We start from the raw sequence: 22,467 nt of genomic DNA, 5'->3' as shown, positions 1-22,467 counted from the left end.
TGCCATAAATCATAGAGAACTTGTTTGTATTTCATCTGCAGAGAGATACACTACTTTTAGAACAGGGAAGCATCCTTCAATCGGGCCACTGAAGTTTCGTTGCTTTTGTTTGCCTTCTCCATAGACTCCCCCCCTGCAAAATCTCAGCCTCAGCCTCCGTCTCAGTTTCAGTTTCGGTCTTTCTGTCTCAGTTTCAGTTTGAGTCGCCTCGCCAATTCGGTTTGTGTGTGAAATGTAGGCCAAGATTTTTGACATTATGAACGCGAGGCACTCGCTGACGGAGCATGAACTACAGCCGCAGGACATAAATAAGATATTTTTCTTAGAAATTCAGCTGGCTTTATTATGCTAGATGGGGGTAAAGCTTTCCTCGAGAATGAGCACTGGCAATTTCCCTCATTTCCAGTATGCATAGAGCGCAGTTATGTTTGAACAAATGACGCGCTTGGAAATGGCTGCTGGAGAAGGGGAGGGAAAGAGGCTGCCCCTCCGCTGGCAAAACACAAAAGAAATGCATATTTCAGTCTTAACAGCCGCTTGTTACAACAACTGTTAAGCGAGTCGAGTCGAGTTGAGCCTGCAGCTGGAAAGCTGTCTTCCCTAGCAGCAACAACAACATTTTTATGACAATGTTCGGCTACCGCTCTCTCAACCTGCCGTCCACCGCCCACCGCCCACCTCCTGTCTCCTGCCTCCCACAGCTGCCACTGCTGCCATAAGCCGATAACTGACAATGCCCAAAAGCATTTTTTGGCCATAAAGGAGTTGTCAGGGAAACTGGTGCGTTGGCCAGCATGACAGCGGTTGGCAAGCGGGAAACATGGGGAAAGTTGGAGACACGGGCGGTGGCGAAAGCAAGGCTGCATAGTCCTTGCCTTGCCTTGCTTTGCCTCAGCCCGAAGATATCTGTGCATATTTCAATGCTTTCGCTGGCGAAATTTGACTTGTGGGCTGCTTGCAGCTGTTTGTGTTGTTGTTTGTTTGCTATTTTCCTATTTTGTGTCGCTGTTGTTATTGTTGTTGTTGCCCCTTGGATATGCATTTTTAATGTGCATTTGCGCTTTTGTGTCAAAATGGCGCATGACGGAAAAGAAAATCACCCGTCTCAGCCTCATCCTTAGCCTCATCTTCAGCCTTAGCTTTTGCTGCTTCTTCCTCAGCATCAACTTCGGCGTCAAAAAGGAAGCGCAACGGACACGGACACGGACATGGCTAAGAAGCTTTCGCTGTTTTGCCGTTGCCCAGTCCACACATTTGCTGACAGTTGCCCACTGTCACTGTCCACTATCCACTGTCCCACTGTCAGTTTGGCCATTGCAAGTTGCCCGTTGTCCGATAAACTATGCCAAAAGTCTGCGGTTGGCATCTGGTCGGTTTGGCGGTTGCTCTGTCCGACTATTCCGATGCTGCTGCTACTGCTGCTACTGCTGCTGCTCTTGCTGCTGATGCCACGGTCAATGACACGAAGTGCTCACATACTCGCAAGATACACACACATACTATATATCATTCTCAAGCGAGTTGGCCATCCTGTCGTAAGCCATTTCTAATGTTTATTGCCCTTTCGCTTGGCCCCATAGATATGAAGTGTGCATAAAAGAAAACGGCCAAAAACGGCATTTTCACTTTGGCAGAATGGAAATTTTTGAAAAACACACCGTATTGTATGCTAGAAGTTAGTTAGCTCAACACAAGAGATGGATGTGGGGTCTCCACATTTATTTAAGCTAATGCGCACTTGAATAGAGATGAGGAGCTACATCATCTTCTTCCAGCTAATGCGCACTCGAATAATCTCGGCAGTTTGTTCAACTCAAAAACTGGCAACTGTCAATAATAAATAATATAATAGAACGAACCGACCGAAAAAAAAAATGGAATGACAAAGAATAACGATAGAGATGAGGATGCTGCTAAAGCGAGAGGCAGAAAGAGAGATAGAAAGCAAGAGCGAGAGCGAGAGCGAGAGCGAGAGACAGAAGCAGGCTGAAAGTGCGACACTTTAACGAGTTGGCCAAGGCAAAAGTTTTGTGCCAACGTGGCCATAAGCGATAAGCGACCGTTACGGTTACTCCAAAACAAACGGACTGCTTCTACGTAAAGCACTTGACTTTGACACTCTTTAAACAATTGACTACTGTGCACAGCAACTGCGACTGCGACTACGACTACGACTACGACAACGATGATGGCCAGAGGCCTGGAACTGGGAACTGGGAACTTCAAGCTGGCCAGTCGGAGCTGGGCGGGTGCCATCGAATCTGTTGAGATAAACACAAAAGCTGTCAAACAGTTGGGCGCCAATGCCGTTGCCCCAAACTTTCCAACTTTAATGCTGAGAGCAGTCGACCCATTGGCATCTCATATGTCTATGCTTAGCTCGTGGTCTATAGCAGTCGTATCTTGTAGTCAACGGCATTATTATCGAGAGGCATTATAATTACAATTACAAAATGAGACTACGATAAAATTTCAATACACAAATTTAATACCACATTAAATACTTGGTCTATTGTGTAAGGAAATTATGGCAAATTATTTAAAATAATGATGCTAATTCGAACAAAAAAAGTTCAAATACTTAAAATAGTTATATGAGTAGAAAAAATATTTTATTGAAAGTATATAAGTATTTTGTAATATTACATATGAGACTCTACTTTGGACTTTAAATTTTATCTGAAGAAATTCTGAATCATGATCATAAAATATCTTTGGAGCCCAAATGCCGATTCCAGGAAATACGCAATCCGATTAAGCTAAACCCCAAGCATACTTGTGCGTAATTGGCAAAGTAAACTGACAAGCAGATGATTTGGCAATCTTCGCATTCACATTTGCTGCTAAAAATATAATATTTTTGGTTAGAGCAATGTCCAAAAACAGCTGTGATTTTTGACATCATCAAAATCTGAGCATAAATGGCAGCATATTTTTTTACCGTAGAAGCTGCATGCTCGTCAGCAACCAAGACCATCAAGCCACCGGCATTAGCCACGCGGCCGAGAGTCATGGCAGGACGGCAGCAGATTAAGAGAAAAGCCTTCAAAGCAGACGCAACCGTCAACGACGACGTCATTAACTGTCCTGACGACCGCAAAAGCTGTCTAAGCCATGTCATATACATATATAGGCAGCTGGGTAAAAAGCGAAAGAAATCCCGTTTTTCCCGCTTCCGCACTACAGTTCTGTATATCTTTTGGCCTTGGCGTAGCATAAGTGCAAAATTTGTAATCTCTGTCAGGCATAAAGTGCAGCGACGGCGGTGGCAAAGAGAGTGAGAGAGAGAAAATAACAACAAAAGCTCTCTCAGTCAGTATCCCTTTCTCGCTTGTTGTGGCATGTGGCATGCCAGTGTGGCAGCATCAGCTTTAACGCCACTACCAACTATGCTACCAGCTTATTTGTCGTATATGCGACGCTGTCAAAAACTCCATTGCGACAACGATAACAGCACGAGAACTACAGCTACAACTACAACTACAACTACAGCGATGTTGTTGTCGAGTGAAACGGGCTTTGACAGTGATAAGCCCGCTCGCTGGTCATTAATTCCGACTGTCCATGCATCGTCAAGTCAAGCTACCTGCTACATTTGAGTGCTGCGCTTTCATCTCTGCTTTTTGTGCCCGCTTCCTTTAGAAGGTTGATGGGTATAATAATTCTGTTGAGCACGGCAAAAGTTATCGGTCTGATATACTAAGCTAGGAGATAATATTATTGATAACATATAAGAAACCTATATATTTTCAATAAAATAAAAAAATCTAAGGCGGTGTTATCATAAAACTAAAATATACCGAGAGGTTCATAAGGTATAATGGCATACTACTGCATTTAAAATATACCAGATTGCAAAAAGCCGGAAGATGCAGAGTGTTTTTGCAATTATATCTGAACTATTCAATTTTCTTTCTAATCGATAATAGTAAGAACTGTAGTGTGGGTGTGGCAAATATCACAATTAAACTTGATCTGAGTACAATAATATAAAGTGCTATCAAAATGAAAATTGTAGTTCTACTATTTACAGTCTCTAAAATCGAGGTGTTCTTACATTCATTTTCTGTTGGCACAAAGTTAAATTACCCTCCCACTCTTTGGGTAACGAGTATAGAAATCAGGTCAATCCTTCTTTAATCCTACTTTACACTAAAGTGTTTTGTATTCTTCGCGTCGAGTAGCGAGTATCTCAAATTCGAGCATTGCTGTCTTACTTATTTTCTTGTTTTATTTCCAAACTTTGGCAGTTACAGCTTAATTTATTTCTGTGAATTGCTTTTTATCGAGTATTTTTCACAGACTCGCGAGTCTCTTTAGCAGTAAACATACGTGAGAAAAGCTTTAATCCTACAACTTGTTCATATTTGGTGGTTATTGCTTTAAAATTTGAATCGAGTGTTCAAAAAATCGATTTAATTTTAAACAGATCCATTTGATATAGGGGTTCAACATGGCTTATGAATCTTCATTGTCGTTTAATAGCTTTTCCCTCTGCTATTTTTATTTCGCTTAATTGATTACAGACCTGCCCATTATTTAATGCATTTAAGCATTTTTTTATGTTGCACTCGTTTGCCATGGCAATGGCAATGGAACTATTTGTGCTGCTGACTCTACAGTCATCGTAAATAAAGCATGTGACAAATGCCAAAAAATATTTTTAATTCACTAAACTGTGAATGCGTTTGCTTGTATGTTTGGTTGGTTGGGCCGTTTGCTGAGCTGTGTTTGTTGCCCACCTCGTCGATGAGAAGGCGGACTCCGATAACATGTTTTATTTACGTCGGTCCCGCAATAAATACGTGATGGTGTCAACAGCACATGGCTGTAGAGCGCTTTTGCAATTGACGATCTACAATTAAATTCAGTTCAATTTATTGACTTCGAGCCTTTAAAAGGTTCGAATAGTTTTCAAATACGATGCGCGTATTGCTCGCGTGTATTGATGGCGATAATTTTTTACAGCATCATTTAATGTGTAAACTACATTTGCGTTGTTTTTGCAATGCTTATTAGTTTTCTCTATTATTAATCTGAAATCTGCAATCTGCAATCTGCAAATCTGCAATTAGCTTATATTAAAGACTGCACTTTTTATAAACTAGTTTTCAACATTATTAATCTGAAAATGTGTCCTCGTTTATTTTTTAAATAAATATATTTAACAAATCGACGAAAACTCATCTGTTGCCATTTAACTAGAATTTTTAATAGGTTTCAATTAAAAAAATAATGAAATTTCCTATTATGGGTTAAATATGATTCAATGGCAAAAATTGCCAACTTTATTATTTTATTTCTATTTGATTTCTTTAGATATTATTCTTAGTGAGAGGCAACATTTCTCTATGTATAGTAATAATTTTAAAATCCCTTTAAGGACTGTATTCCGCGCTTACAGCACAAATTTAGTATTTCCAATAGATTGCGGATATTGAAATTAAAATTGAAAGTCGCTTCGATTAATCTTTATTGTGCACATAAAGAACAGCAGCAATAATAGCAATAACGGTAACAATAACAATGCATCTACATTTCAGGTTAATTGGAAAAACGTTTGCCAAACAAATCTAATACATTATTCTCTTCCTCTCTTCTCTCCCCTCCCCACTCAACGCTCACCGCTCACGGCTTCAACATGGATACTGAATAACTGAACGCAACACTCAACGGAATGCTTCATTCATTCATGCGAATATGGCTACAACAACCAACAAAATCAAATGCACTCAACGAACCAACGCAACGCAACGCAACACATCACATACACACTTACGCACACTCACGTACACACACACACACACGCATACCACATTGACTTTGCGGAAAACACGTGTTAACCATGTGGCGCGGTCATTTTGTCGTTGCCATTTGTGAAAATGTGCCATGAATCATTTAATGGCATTTTATATACAAATTTAATTGCATTTTTACTCTGACCTCCTTCCTCTACCCTCCTCACTGTTCACTCCCTTCAATCTCTTTTTGCTCTGCCCTTGCTCTGCCACCTGGCTGGCAACTCATTGCCTTTCGCATCGTCGAACTGCACATCGTGCATTGATTTTTCCCCTTGACCACGGTCAACAAAAATGCGTCGGCATAAAAATGGACGACGACGATGGTCGTCGATGGTATTGCGCCAAATGTGAATAATTTAACACAATGGCACCCACCTCTGCCTCTGCCTTTGCCTCTGCCTCCCCCATCTACCCGTTTACCATGCTCCACAATGCTGGTCAACATTTGCTTGCTCGGCACTTTGACAATCTTTGCTATTTGCATTTGATTTGCATTGCCTGAAACGTTCACGCCCACCACAACCATGCCTACGCCCTTCGGCAACAACAACAATAACGATGACGACGACGACGTCGACAATCATCTTACCCACCCTCTCCGCTCCGCTCCGCCCCGCCCGTGCGATGTTCCAAATGACTGGCGCACTGCGCCGCCGCCCAATCAATTTTCGGCATGTCACTGCCAATTACACCTTTTCAATATTTGCGCCGCATACTTTCTACCTACTGCTTTTTGCGATTTGCTGTATGTTCTGACCCGGCCCGAATGCTGTGGCTATGTGGCTATGACTGTGACTGTGACTGCGACTGTAACTGGGAACTGGGAACTGCTCCTATCCATTGTCGCATCCAGTGGCGGAAACTACAAATCAACCAGGCAAAACGGCGACCATCGAAATGTACGCGCCCAGCTCGTACAATGACACCGTTACCGGCGAGACACTGTCCAGCGTGTCGGAGAAGAGCGAGTCCTACTCCAATGAGGGCAGTCAACCGGAATACATTGTGAGTATACCACACACACACACACACTCGCACACACACGCTAGCGTAGTCGGTTTTCAGCTCCATTTTTTTTTATACCCAAAACTATTCTCTTTCCTACCCCGCTTGACGCTTGTTGTTGTGCATGAATATGCAATTTGTGAGCAAGAATGAGTACAATGGGCACAAATGTCGACTCTGATGCTGTAACAAATATTTAGGCAAAAACGAAAAACGAGGCGCACAAAAAGAAGAGAAATGAAAAAATGTATGGGCTGTCTTAAGTTATTGCCAGGCGCTTGAAATTACAACTCAGCGCCGGAACCGGGAATGTAAGCGGGAACAGAAACGTTGAATCGGGGAACGGGAATAAAAACGGGGGGAAACTGTTGACATCGAGGTCGCCGTGCTCGAAGGCAGCCGGAACTGTCAGCCAGCCGGAAGCAGCAGCATGCTAAGACGTTGTGATTAATTACGCCCTGCTGATGATAATGATGAGCGCGCGAGGCTAAAACCGAGTCAACGTAAGGCAAAGCAAGCACGAAAACCAAAAACCCAAAAACCAAAGCCAAACACAGTCTCGAGTCGGAGCGTCAACGAAGTGGCAAACAAATCGTTTCAAATTATTAAAATCATTTATTACCAGCGTAATCTTGCTGCGGCAGCGCGACCTCAGGAACTCTGCTCTGCCATCGAATGTTGTTAACTGTATATTGTGCACACTCGTTCTTTCTCTCTCTCTCTCTCTCTCTCTCTCTCTGCCTACGGGGCGTATGATAAATCAGCAAGTTGCGTATACGTAATGTAAGCGCGAAGCAAGGACAAAAAGGTGCACTTGGTGTCGTCGCTGTCATCGCGACTGTCAATTATGCGTCAATAACTTTCAACACACCCCTTTCCCCCTCTATCTCTGTCTCTCTTTCCTCGCCTGTCGCTAAAATTGCTTAAGTAGGGAGTAATTACTCAAACACTTGAGGTGCGAACCGATATGGTTGACAGTCTTGGGTTGCATACTGTGATTGTTCTCTGATTGCTTTTTCACTCTGTCTCCGACTCACTCTCTCTCTCTCTCTCTCTCTCTCTTTTTCGCAGGACGAGGCGCGAAAGAAGGCTGCATCGACGTATCTGGTGGAGAGCGCTGACATGCCACCGCCCAGATACCAAAAGGACGGCACCCTGCCAGCATTATATCCAAATAATATGGGTAAGTCAACTCGTAAGATCTCGTTCTACAGATATTGCTGTCAGTTTGTCTGTCTCCCTCTTTGCTGTGTGCAGCATAATGAATGTCCGGAGACAAAAGCGAACACACACACACACACACACAGATAGATGTATAAAAAAAAGGGGTCGCACATGAAAAAAAGTATTTTAGATAATTAACTTTTGGCCAAAACAAACTAGCAAGTTCACAGTTGAGAGTTCAGAGTTGAGAGTTGAGTTGAGCGAGAGAGTTGCACGCGCTGTCAGCACGTCAGTTGGCCATTCAGTAATAGCAGGAGCGCTGCAGTTGTTGCCTGATTTTATGCCATGATTGCAATCAAAGCTAAAAATAAAAGCGATGTAAAAACGGAAATCGGTAAAATGCGCATCTGAAAAGAAAACAGCGAGCAGAGTAGAAAAGGACGAGCAGCTACGCGATGGCTAAAAATTCAATTTGAGTGCAACATCTCCATCTTAATTGTAATTGAGGAGCAAAGTTTTTGCTAGTCTTGATTTTCAATTGAGCCATGTGTGTGCATCCACTTTCAACTCGCTGTCTGTTTTCTTTCTCTCTCTCTCTTTCTCTCTCTCTCTCTCTCTCTCTCTCTCTGTCTCTGCTCATCGTAGACATGCACTTGCAATCTGCAACACTTGAAACCAAATCACGTGCAGCCTGCGCTAATTTAAGAGCGCAACTTAACTCAAATTTAAGGACACACATTTATCAGCAAAACAAACCAAAAACCGTATGAGACTCGACTAGCAAAGAAATTAAATTATTATTATTATAGAACAGAGCAAAAAAAATTAGAAAAATACTAGAGATTCTTCTTTTTTTCTGGCATAGCAAGTTGGCTCAAATAGGAGAAATGAAAAGCAAAAAAAAAAGGAAGAGATGAAAGAAATGAAATAACAATGGCAGTATTACAATAACATTGAGACATTGCTGAAAGCATTGCCGATGGATGCGGCAACAACTGCATTTGAAATGCAAAGCGTAAAAATAATAAAAATACATTAGCTGCAAAACTTTTGGTCTTGTCTCCTCGACTGACGACGACGACGACGACAGTCTGTGCTCTCATCTTATCTGTTCCTTGGGCTTGTCTCGATTCGACTCGTCTCGTCTCGTCTCGTCTCGTCTCGTCTTGAATTGTCGTGTCGTGTCTCTGCGCTGAAAATAAAATACAATTACCTTATGTCAACGTATTTGGCAAGTGGAGGAGCATACTTCAAAAGTAATAGCTACAACAACAGCAACAGCGCTCGGCAGCAGCCAAGGCACATTTGATAGCAACGACAACTTGCCACAGATAAACAGAGACGTCTCCAGTGCGCATAATTATGTATGCGGCTTGTGGTGGCAAGAAAGAAAGCATACAACAACAACAACAACCACAACAACAACAATAACAACGGCAACAACAAAAAATAACACGAAAAACACGACAAAATCAACAACACAACGAGAAGGAAGAAAAAAATGGAGAAAACCCAAATAACAGGCGGGGGGCAAAGCGGGGATAGCGAGGAATAGGAACAAAAACAAGAACAAGAACGAACGAGCGGGCAAAAAAGATGTGAAACAAAAATCCCTCGTCGCATCAAAATTAAAATGCTTGCCGGAAGCCGAATCTCAAACAGGCGCCCAAGGCTATAATTCCCCCATGACGAAGAGCAGACGCCCCCCCAACCAACACATAGACATATGTACTATATGTGTACCCACACACACACATGCTCACACACACGCGTATGCGATTCTTTTTGTCAGTTGTCGCCACCTGCTGCTGCTGCTGCTGCCTCGGCTGCGATCAAATAATAGATGATTCCATTTCATTCCATTCCCTGCCATGTCAGTCATTCAGTCAGTCATTCATTCAGTCTTCGCCGTCCAGTCAGATGCAAACACGCAAAGCGCATTTTTAATGAGACACTATTCAAAAATGCCTCTGTCTTAATGAGCACCCACACACATACTCACACACACACTCAACCAAATAAACTACAGTGTGTGCAAATATGCGACAACTCAAAGAAAATTATATGAAAAGTCGAACACTGAACGAGCATCAACCTTGGCCAGTTTCTGTTTGGTAAACAACCACAGTCAACTGACGGCATTGAGCCACAGAAGCCGCAGCTCAAAATTAACTCCAATCGATGCCTTCTTCGCTGACTCTCTGGCTTTTTCATTTCATCATTTAAAGCTTCAATTCGTCTGCTTAAAATAACAATTTTTTAAATATTTCCATTTATAATCTTCATTCATTTGGAAACTGGCAATTTTCCAAAAGATAATTGGCACTACAAGCTAAAGCAGCTAAATAATATACAGATACTTTTCGAATAGTTTGCTAGTGCATTTCTGTTAATAATTTTTCTTAAATAAAAAGTAGTCATGAAATGTATTAAACTCCCAAAAGCAAATGCAAATGTAAGAAGAGAAGAAAGCGATAAAAACTTCTGACCATTACTTCTAAAAAAGACTTTCTTATTTGTATTTAAATTTTAATTTATTTTTGCTTTATTAAATGTAGGTTATATTTCTCATATACGCATCAGTCATTTCTTAAATTGTTCAAAGTTGACATTATAAGCATTTCATTTGTTGTCTTATATTTGAAAACTGACAATTTTATTAAAGACAAGTCAGTCAGCATAAAAATTATGCAAATTCTTTTCCCTTAAATATGACATATTTTAAATCAAAATTTATTAAAATTAAGAGCTGTCAAAAGCAGTGTCAATTGATTTATTACAATAGTGAAAAAGATAGAATTAGAAAAACAAACTTGACATTTTCTTAGTTATATTTATAGCTCAACTAAATTTTTCGTAATTAAAAGCAGGTTGTTTTTTCTCACATACATATCGCTTATTTCATAATTACAGGCAGCTAATTTTCTGTATAAGAAAACTAGCATTTTTGTTAAAGACAAGTTATACCTTTAAGCATAAACATTAATTGTATAAAGATACTTTTCGAATAGTTTACCAGAGCACTGAAAAGCAGCCAATAGTCATAATAACCTCCCAAAAGCAGTATCCATTGATTTACAAAATTCACTTGATATTTACTTATATACATAACATACATATATACAATGTATATGTATATTATACATATATTTAAAGCTCACATACATTTTGCGTAATTAAAAGTAGGTTTTTTTTTTCTCACATACATATCGTTCGTTATTTAAATTATTTAAAGCTCGCATCGCATTCCTTGGCTCGAATTACAAGCAGGCAATTTTCTGGAAATAGAATCACACCTCAAACCAAAATCTATTAATTAACATACACAAGCAGAATATCTAAACATAGAATTTGGTTAAGTTGGTTGCCTAAGTGATAAGTAGCCAATTACGAGCAAGTTAAAGTTTCAGCTTCGGTTTCATTTCTATTAGCTGCAACAACATTTTTTATGTGGGCCAACACATTTGTTATCCCAATTGCTATAAATATGAAATGAATGGGGGACTTGGGGTGACCACGAGCAGCAGCAGCAGCAGCAAGAGTGTCGAGAGTGCAAGCAGTGGCAATTACAAACAGACTCGTACCTCAACTGAATAGAATACGAGTATAGTATATGCACAATGATTACAATTTCAGTTGAGTTCGGCTCTTTTTTGAGAGCAGAGTAGAGCAGAGCGCTTTTCAACACTGTTGCTAGCTGATCGAAAAATCAATAATTCATGCGAAGTTCCCCAACGCTCGCTTCCCGTTCGCTTTTTTGTATTTTTCGTAATACACATTGTAGTACAACATACGCATACACAATACGCATATTCTTAGTGGCATATGCAAAGTAAACAAGCCACAAAATGAACATGGGGCAACGGCAACACACGTGAGAAGGAACATGAGAACGTCTGTCACTCGCTGTTGACTGCGCCTTCGATTTGGCAACCGCAGCCGCAGCCTCAGCCGAGTCACATTTTAAGCTAGGCGTTGTCACAGCAAAGTCGCAGCAGCTTCTGCAACTCAACTTTGCTTAACAACATTATTGTTGCCTACTTTTCAGCGCACGCTGTCACACGTACACACGCATACACCAGCATATGCTAAGCGCGTGCATGTGTGTGTGTGTGGCAGTGGAAATGTGGGTGTCTAAGTCTATTTTAGAAAATTACAAATTTGTTACGTTTGCGGCTTTCACGCCTTTGCGAATGAGTTTAAGTTGAGCGGTTAAAGCGTTAGCTGTATCCTTGCCGCGGCTGCCACAAATGCCACCATTGCTACTGTTGGTACTGTTGCTGGTGTCTGCCACAAACCGAGGCATGAGCAAATGCCAAGCAATTTGTTTCATCATCGAGTAGGCGGCATTTAAATATACACGGACAACTCTGAAGCTTGTTGTGCCTATCCCTGGATGGAGATGCAACCTCAGCACGTGCAACACACAACACACTCGTTGACGCTGTTTGCTGCTATCCGACGACGACCAATCGACCACTCTCGTTGCAAGAGTTGCAATTAATGGCCTATCGTTTTATTTGATTCCAAACGTTTGCACATGAAATGAACCAGAAAGCAGCAAAATGTTGCATCTACGTGGGCGCCAACAGAATGGAGCATCGAATGGAGCATCGAGCACGATGCACGCACACACACATACACACATACACACACACGTAGGAGTCCTTTAACTGCTCTGCCTCCTGTCGGGCTGCATGCATCTTGGATTTCACATTTTTTTTTTTTCTCTTTGCAAATGCGACAATAAATGTGTCATTTGCAGTTGTGTGTAGCTCAACGTCTGCGGTTGCCTTCACTCTCTCTTTGAAGGGTATTATTATGCGTAAAAATTGAACATTACGAAGTACATAAATTCAGTAAAATCATAATCATGTTAAAAGGTTATTAATAATAACTTAACTCAGTGAATATTCCTTTCTTTTAATACATTTTTAAAGAGTATTCAACTGTCTATCACACCCGCATGCTGCTTTCTTTCTTGCCCTCCTGCAATGCTTCTGCATTTTTTTGTTCGGGTGCAAAAAATCAATTGAGCTCAAATTCGAATGGGTTGGCAAACGGAAGTCTGGTCAGGCATTAAAATTGTCATAAATCCATGCAGAAATGCGAAAATAATAATAACAAATGGGGCACAAATGCAGAGTCGGTGCGCTGACCTGCTGACCCGCTAACCTGTAACAAACTACCGCACACACTCTACATATAGTAGATAAGATAATATCAGAAGGTAATAAAGTCATCAACTTACTCCATCTTCTTTATTTTGTTGCAGTGAACGCTTGCACGCTGCCACATCCGAGGCACAACAATGGCCACGCCGCGGCTATGACGCGCGACGATCAGATGCTCATCAGCAAGGGCGTTTACATTCCGTCCCCGTCGCCAGCACCGCCGCCGGATGGTTCCTACTACAACATGAACAGTGACAGATATTTGTCGTATCCGCCTTTGGTAAGTTGCCTGCGAGATTCTTTATGATTCGCTTAGATTAGCTGCTTCAGCTGGCGGCAGCCATGTTAATTGGCCTCCCATACTTTGATCCTCCATCACACTAATCAGCTGCCAGCTGCCAGCTACCAGCTGCCTGCTGTCCTCGCTTAGGGATAGTCACGGCCAAGGATTAGTTCGCGCAATTAGTTAGATGCCAAGCACAGACGCAGGCATAGACACAGAGAGCAGCAGCATCTTCTTCTTCTTCCTTGGGCAAATCCTCCTCCATTTGCATCGCATTTAAAGCGCAATGAGCCGAGACAATGGGCTGCACATGCACATCCATACGATGGATGTACATATGTATATATACACCAAGTTTGTATATAGTCGATCGGGCAGGCAAGAGGACATCAGCTGTTGCAGCATGTGGCATCTGCCAGTCAGTTAACTGGCTTCGACTTTTATAATCCGTGTGCCGCATGCAACGCTGTAAAGACAAATGACAAACTCGAAAGCATTAAGCTGCAGCAGCGAGCAGTAAAAGGATGGCATGGGAATGGGAAGGATTCGTGATGCAAGTTGCTGCTGCTTCTTTGTTGTCCTTGTTGTTATTTACGCTCCTTTTCTCCCCTCTGCCAGTGTGCCAGTGTGCCAGTGTTTGTGCTTGGCGAGAGTAAACATTATTTTCTCAAGACAACAATTTAATATTACACATACGCAGCGTATGCGCGACGTTTATGATGACAACAGCCATATCGTAGCTCACATTTATACCAACAGCTCGCCTCCCGCCCTCTCCTCTACCTACCTTCCTTCGCTCCCCATGCACGCAAACTTTTGCGCCATATCACTCATAAAGAGTGGCTCCTCTCCGCTGCTTGTCCTGCTTATCGCTCGATCCTATTCGCTTGGGCGTGTCACCGAGATTGCAGATTTCAAAAATACGAGTATGTATGCGGCAGCGATTATTCCCTCGCTCATTTCTTGTTGCTTTTGTGCAGATTTTTGTGGCATGCCATCAGCTAAATGTGTGACCTGACCACAGCATCACACACAGCATCAGCATCGTCTTTACTTTTCCGTCGTGTAGTGTCGTATCGAGTCGTGTCCTGTCGCATTGCAAACCCAATATAAATTCCACAAATTCACAATAAACATGAGAAAATCAATTTTCGAAATTTATTACCCTCGTTCCACGTATTAGGTGTGTGTGTGTGTTGGTGTGTGACCATTATGTATTCCTCTTTTTTTATCACTTCGAGCTCTGCGACTGACTGGTTGTTAAAGGGGTGCAAATGTGACAAGTTAAGACGACACTCAATGCGGTTGACACCCTTCTCTCCCACTTTCCACCTTCCACCTCCTGCAGCTCCCTCTTCTTGCCGCCTCCTAAGCCTGTCAGCTGGCATTTTATGGTGCTGCCAGTCCAATAATTGTATAAATTAGATGCGAATGAAATGCAGTTAGCAGATAGTCGCCAAACAGATCCCTAAAGGACAGGCCTGGACTCCTAATGGCGGACTAATGTAATAATATTTATGCTAGCTGCTGACCATTTTTATGGGCTTTATGCGATTTAGCCAGTTACTCAATTCCATCGCTTAGCCCGCGTTTGTTTACTCTCTGTCATCATGATGGAGAGTGACACTGACAATCCTGCAGAGTTCTCGTTGTTGTTGTTGCTGTTGGTGCTATCAGTGGCTCTATCTATTTGAGGACAGCTACTTGACTACACATTCTCTCTCTCTCGCTCTCTTTGACTGCTGCTCAGAGCTGCGCCATTGCACATGTTAGTAGTCATTCCACATGGGGCACAAACCTTTTGTTTGCGGTTTTTAGTCAACGAGGGAGAAAAATTCAATTTCGGTTTAGTTGCCCAACAATGCCATTGTACAAGTATGTGCGTGTGTGTGCCGTATGTGAGTGTGTGTGTGTGTGTGTGTGTGTGTGTGTCCCTCTGCTCCTTTTTGTTGGTCTTGCGGACAAGGCTCGCTTTTCTCGTACACATAAGAAATGTTTTGTGGGGCCAAATTGAATTATTTGATAAACATCATTAGAAAAATTACAAAATATATAGAGAGCACTCAGCACGCGGCAACAAATCAGAGCAAGAAAAATGCGCAGAGAATGAGACTGCCAGAGAGAGAGAGAGAGAGAGAGAGAGACAGCTTCTAGAGTTGTGTATCAGCTGCGGTTTTTGGCTATAACATTTGCCCAAACCTAAATTACTTTTTGTTGCACAGATGTCTGTTCGTTGGTCATTGGTCGCTAGACGCTGGCGTTGGCCCCAAAAGCCAAAACCGAATGAATAAAAACAATTTATAACAGTAAATCAAATTAAATTTCAATCGAAATGTTTGACAGAAACAAAAAGATTCATTTCACATCCGTTTTAGCCGATCTGCAAAACGGAACGAAACAATACGAAAAGTCCCCAGCAAGAGGCAAACCTAAAAAAGTGTGCGGTAACTTCCTCGCCTCGCCTCGCCTCTCTTTCTATCTTTTGCTGGCTCACACGGCGCATACGTAATTGAGTAGAGAGTGTCGAGTGCTGAATGGAATGCTGTCACCCCCGCTCACCGCCTCGCTCTCACTGCACTTGTCGCTTATAGGGCATAACAAGTTGTGGCCCAACATTTAACTATTTAAGCGGCAATTTGTATTTTATTGCCAATTGCGTTCCCCAACAACAAGGCATACAAAATACAAAAAAAGAAGCGAACTTTGTGTCTGCCCCGAGGAGAACCACTAACCTCCCACCCAATCCCACTCCCCCTAACCTTCCCTCTACAATTGCAGTTGATAAGTTAAATGCTGGCTGCTGCTGCTGCTGCTGCTGTGGAGTTCGTGCTGGCCCATTTAGATATGTTGTTGGAAGACGAGTATGCAGAGCATTCACGTCCTGGTCGACCGGGCATGGTTGATGGCATCTAACCAGCTTTCTGCCAGCTCCGCCTCGGCTACGTGCATGTGCAGAGAGTGGCGTCATCTAACTTAACTCTGGCTCACTTTGTTAGCGAGTTTTGCACAGTTTGAAATTCAATTAGTTTTGTGCGGGCTTCGCTCGAGCTTTGGGCTTTTGGATACTTCGAGCATTGTCTCTCACTCACTCACACACTCACTCACTGGTGGAATATCTCGACAAGTCGTGTGTCTCGCTGGCTGACTGGCTGACGTGTCAAAGACAACGCAGTTCGAAAGTCAGAGGACAGCCAGCAGCAGCAGCAGCAGAGGGCCATCACATTGCGCATACGCACTGTACGCCACAGTGCTGCAGTGCTTAAAATTCAAGGGCCAACGCAGCTGATGTCGATTAAATAAATAACCGAATACTCGCAACACAACTCACACTCAGTCCCAGTGTCCATAATTTAATTTTCTAGCAGGCCAAGTCTACAAAGGACGCAAGGCAAAAGAGTGAGCCGAAGGGGAAGGGGAAGGAAGAGGCCGAAGCTGAGGCCGAGGCAGAGGCGCTTTGGCGCCGCCTTCGACGGATTTAATGTCGAAAGTTTGACGGCTGTAAAAGTGGCAGTGGCAGTGGCACATAGTCCTTGGGGTAGCCATACATTTGATATTCTATTTACGCAAAATGAACTCCTTGCCGCATTACAACTTTAACAATAACGACAATAATGAGCATCGCCTCATTCCCAGCGCCTCTCTCAACGTGGACAGCGCTGAATTAGCGGCAACTCACGCGAGTCCCCTCCCCCTTTCTCCCCCTTCTCAGTCACTCTCTCTCTTTCTCTTTCACACGCACACAATAACAAGGACCTTTAAGTGGCAGTCGCAGGCTCAAAGTTTTTTTGAGTAGTCTAAAAGAAGCAAGGAACCCCTTTAATCACACACACACACACACATAGTATACACAGCGCTGTCGATTCGCTTTTCGGCTCTCGAGTGCAACAAATTGTTGTCCCAACATACACACCTCCCTTCCTCTCCCTTCGCCTTCCTTGCCAGGACATGCCTTGCGCTGTCGTGGCAAACTCAACTCGAAGTTTTCGTTAAAGACAATTTAACTTTGTAAACTGATACAAAATGTCCGCCTTGGTATACTTAAGTCCTTTTATCCTAAACTACCAAGCCCAGGCCTCCAGTGTCTTCCTTGTTAATCAGTGCTAGGCAAGTGTGCGGGGAAGGGGAGAGGGGTGAAAAACACCCCCTACAACTCTGGAGCGCTAATGTGTTCTCTTGACTGGGTTAAGTTTCCTTTCACTAGTTTGGGTTGCCCAAGCAACGTGCTGCACCAATTACTTTTGAAATATTAAATTTTGCAATAAATAAAAAATGATAGAGTAAAATCAATGCAGCGAACAACGCTGGCGCTGAGTTTGTCTCCAATATTCCAATTAGGCAAGCACCAAACTCTGCCATCAACTTGAAGTTTTTTTCCATGCCATCCCAAAAAACTTGCAAGTTGCAACCCCATGTTATGTATGAGTGTGTGTGTGTGTGTGTGTGTGTGTATGGGTGGGTGGGCGTTAAACTTTTGCTCTAACTACTGAAAATACTGGAAATACTTTTGCGCGAACTGGACGCCTGCATGCGAAACAATTTTCAAACTGACACAAAGTGTCATGTCAATTGAAGTAGAAGATAATATTTCCCAGCTAAAGGAAAAAGTGCAACAAACAAGCAACGGCAACAGCAACAGCAACAACAACAACAACTACTATCAAAATTGTTGCAGATTTTTAACAACTCACAATTCGTATTTCGCAATTCTCAACTTGTCCGTAACTTTTCATGCAGCTTCGTACCTCACATATAAATATTTCAAGCATAGCAAACGCAACAACAACAGCAATAGGAAAAATTTCAAAAAATCCATTTCCATTCTCGTTGAAACATTTCGAGCTGACTTTGCTCGGTTAATTAGTTCACTCTCTTGGTGTCCTTGAGACTCTGAACAAACCTCAACAATATATTATACTAAGTATAGCATGTTGTATTTGTCTTTTGGGTGAAATTTCCATGTCTTTGCCATGCCCCGCTTGTCCTTGGCAAGTCGATAAAGAAAGAATTTTGTGAATTGCAAATACTACAATACAATGTTTGCATATACATATTTGAATAATGCAAATTAAGTTATGCTAACGAAGGTTGCATCAAACAACAAGTATGTGAGTAGGATTGCAGCCTAGACTATAGTCAATTTAATCGACTGTAAAGAACTTGAAATTGTGAATTAAAATTACCTGCATTCCATAAACAACTAGCAAGCTAATTATCCAAATGCTAATTACTGGGAATTATTTCTTTAAAAATGTATTAAAGCATTGTTTTGCACTTTGCTCTGTAAAACTATGAATGTGACATTTATTAACATTCTGTCTCCACTATCGTATTATTGTTAATAGCAAAATCCAGAATACAGCTAACAGATGCAGTCAAAAACAGAATTATATATACTACTGCTGCGAAATTAAAAATAGCAATACTTTCAAATATACTTTCGTTAAAAAGCGCTCTAAGAAAAACTAAATTATACATACAAAAAGAAATTTAGGAATATTTATTTTAAGACCAATTATTTAATTGAGAAAAAATATTGGTATATTTTGAATGTAATGGTATATTACTATATAAATATAGCCTTCGTTAGTATTTTTGGGTATTTTAATTTGTTATATTTTACGAGCTCGCAGTCGAGCACACTCAATTGAGTTCAGCAAATATATGTACATTTAATAGACTCCAACAATTATGGGGTCTTTCAATTAGGGACTGTCAGTAATCAAGGCGTCAACGCGTTGAAGCAACTTCTTTTGAAATATTAACACAGACATTGTTGAATATTAAGATAATATTAGTCGTTATACTTGCAAGATTTAAAGTAGCGATTCGCTCAGCTTGCCCCTTTGACTAGGTCATTTAATTCTCAGCCAAGTCGACACAGAATTGCATTTCTATGAGAATAGTTAAATGAGAAAAGTTTTTTATGCAGCTGCTAAGCCGTGGAATCGAGCAGCAGCTGAAACTAGTGAACTGCGAGAGCAATACTCTAAGCTCGCAACTAATTGCATCAATCTCAATGCTCACTCTTTTAACATTGTGTGCTGCACTTTCTCTTTACAGGAATACCCGGCAGCATTGGACTTCAGTGGACCGCCCCTGGCGATGGCACATCTGCAGCCCATGCCCATTACGGTTACCTCACAGGCGGCGGCGATGCTGTCGAGCAACGGAGGCGCGACGCTCGTTGGTAACGGCGGCTCTGGTACCTTGAGGCGTGGCATCTTGCGGGGCGTTGTGGGAGTGCCGCCTCCCGATGTAACACATCACACGACAGCCGGCGGCAGTCCGATGCAAATACTGCACGATCTGCATCCGGTGAATCTGAGTGCAACCACGCTGACCACGAGTACAACGCTCAATGGCAGCATGACGACAGCACTGCCGCTCGGCACTGCGACGCTGCCACGTCAACCCCACGGCATCCTCAAGGATCCCAATCGCAATAAGCAACAGCAGCAGCAACAACAGCACCAGCAGCAGCAGCTACAACAACAGCAACAGCTGCTTAATGCCAGCCTGGTGGGCGTGCCGGTGTCGGCGCCCGTTGGCAGCCTGCAGATCTTGAATCTGCCAGCGACGAGTGCGGCTGGACTGGGCAACAATTTGCTGATGACAACCAGTGCCACCTACGACCCAGCGTCGCTCAGCAGCTTCAACTCGAGTGGCGGCGGACCCGGCGGTCTCCCAGTGGCCTACACAGATGCTGACGGCCATCTCGTATAGCTGTAGGCTGAGACTGGGGCAGAGCAGCAACCCCGGTACTAAGAGAGAGGTAGAGGGAGAGGGAGTGGTAGGGCAGGCTAGGGCAGGGGGCAACATTCATCGCCTAACTGAATGCTAATCCAACATGGTAACTACTTGCAAACAGCATACATACATACAAACATACTCGTACTCGTATATCTCGTAACGTACTCTTGACTTGACTCGACTTGACCCGTAGCTAGAGTTTAGGAGCTTTCTCTTCTTCAGCATGTGTCTCCTCGGTCCTCGACGTGTACAGGAGCAACAGCAGCAACAGCAGCAACAGCAGCAACAGCAGGACAACTGTCCATTACCTTATTCAAATCAGCTACGGAATTAGTTTATGTAAATTTTTAAAACGGACACACACTTCCTCCGCAGCCAAGCCACAGAACATTGGACTGTTTATTTAGATAAAGAACGCACCGATCTCATTGCTTGGCCATAGCCTGGAGAGGAAGGAGCACGACTGACCAACGCTCCAGCTCCTACTTTTTGCCTCTTGCTAATTAGCTTCGTTGGCAGCAATAACAACGGCCATAACAACAACTTTGAGCAGTCAGTCAGTCCACAGCTGCGAAAGGGAACGAGCGGAAGCTGGTCAAAAATTTTGAAATTAGTTCAGTGGAACGAACGAAAACAGCGCACAGCCGTTTGACAGCTCCCTAGGGCGTGCTCAGGCCTCAAGTCGCTGGGCACGTGATTGTGCTGGGCGCACGGAGGCGTGGCAGCGCCAACAAAAGGCAAAATTATAAAAATAAAAATAAAATAATACAAGTTGAGCAGTTGACAGCAGCAGCAGCAAGTTACAGCGAGCGATTAGTTTGTCCCGTCACCTCCAGCGCCAGCTCCAGCTCCACCTCCACCTTGAAACTTCCATTCCACTCTGACTCTGCGCCTGGAAGTTAGTGCTTTCATATATTGAGAGGCATCCTCCGATAGAAGCAAACGAATTTGTTTGTCGAGCGCATTTGTTGCTCGACCCCCCGACAACAACAACAACTGTCACGCCCCCTTTCTTTGTGCTCTCACATTATCTGCAGCTACTATAGATACATATATACATATATACATGTATATACTATATATTCAAAAGGGGACAATTCCGCATTTGGATTGCGATCTATGTGGCAAGGACTCGTTTCGGAGCCGTTCTTAAGTGCTTGCCGCACATTTGCTTCTCGCTACTGCTGATGATTCTACTTCTACTTCTGATGCTGCTGCCACTGCTGCGTCGTTGCAGCTCAGCGAGCGTGACATGCTCATCTTGGGTACGCCATTAACTTCTGTTGCTGGCCGCGCTGGAGCACATCATGACAATTCTATTATGTAGTACCATCAATGCCGAGCAATTTAAAACACACGCAGCAGCGCATCGCCCGCTTCTTTTCTCTTCTCTTCTCTTCTCTTCTCCTATCTTCTCTCTGCTTGACTCTGGTGTCATCTTGAGCCAAGGACAAAGATAGAAAAATTCAAGGCGTTAACTGCTATATGAATGTCTTCTTCTCTCTGGCTCTGCTTCTGTGTATGGGTGTGGATGTGTATGTGTGGGAGTGTGGGCGTGTGTATCTGTGTGTATTAATTAATATTCATCGTGCTGTAATTACCAAGTCAAGGCAGGCATTGCCTTTGGCACTTGCTTCCATCCTTACTATCTTCTCTTCGCTTCTGTCTTCTTTTCTTGCTCTCATTCTAAGTGCTTCTAATGCAGCTACAGCAGCAAGCACTTCTCCCTCAATTTGGCCAACGAATGACGCTTGAGAAAAAGCATCAATAAAGAAATGAACAGTTTGGTTGCATGCCACATGCATGCTCATTCAAATGTTGCCATCTCGCTCACTTCGTTCACTTCGCTTGCTATTCCTTGAAGAGAGCTGCTCTATAGCCACACTAATTAAAAATTTAATTGCATAAAGTATTCGAAATTAACGCACGCATACACAATGACAAAGCTGCAGTCGGGTACAAAGCGGCAGATGAAGATAAGGCTTTGAGGAAGACAATGCAAGAAGTCAACATTGATGTGCTGCATACAATATCTGTGACACACACACACACACACACACTCACACATAGCAGTATTTATCAATTTAGAAGGCCTTTGCTGCAGGTCCTTCCTTTCTTCACCTCCTTCTGCTTCACACGCCCGCACATTGTCACGCCCTGCAGGCTGCAGCTGGCTTTTGTCTGCTGTGGACTCGCTTCGCTCATAGGCTCTTTTGGCTCTTTGGCTCTTGTGCTCTTCGCTGGGATTTCCGCTATTGAATAATTGTGATTGCTGCTCAGAGATAAAAGT

General features: G+C 42.8%; 1 protein-coding gene across 5 annotated transcripts in view; it reads left to right on the top strand.

Annotated features, from left to right (window-relative positions):
• LOC133841513 (nephrin) overlaps positions 1-21,574 on the top strand; it is a 76,096-nt gene extending 54,522 nt beyond the window's left edge. For 4 of the 5 annotated variants that reach the window (XM_062274060.1, XM_062274059.1, XM_062274057.1 and 1 more), the window contains 4 exons: positions 6,655-6,806; positions 7,878-7,989; positions 13,246-13,424; positions 19,488-21,574. In XM_062274060.1, the coding sequence (XP_062130044.1) occupies positions 6,655-6,806; positions 7,878-7,989; positions 13,246-13,424; positions 19,488-20,150 (1,106 nt within the window). In that variant the 3' untranslated portion in view covers positions 20,151-21,574. Of the gene's footprint in view, positions 1-6,654; positions 6,807-7,877; positions 7,990-13,245; positions 13,425-19,487 lie in introns of those variants that run through there. The other variant, XM_062274061.1, reaches the window with a different exon arrangement.
• Positions 21,575-22,467: the final 893 nt, after the last annotated feature.

The sequence above is a fragment of the Drosophila sulfurigaster genome, chromosome 3 (genome assembly GCF_023558435.1).
Source record: "Drosophila sulfurigaster albostrigata strain 15112-1811.04 chromosome 3, ASM2355843v2, whole genome shotgun sequence".
Classification (NCBI taxonomy): domain Eukaryota; kingdom Metazoa; phylum Arthropoda; class Insecta; order Diptera; family Drosophilidae; genus Drosophila; species Drosophila sulfurigaster.
Note: the sequence above shows the minus strand (reverse complement) of the source record. Positions and strands in the feature narration are given on the sequence as shown.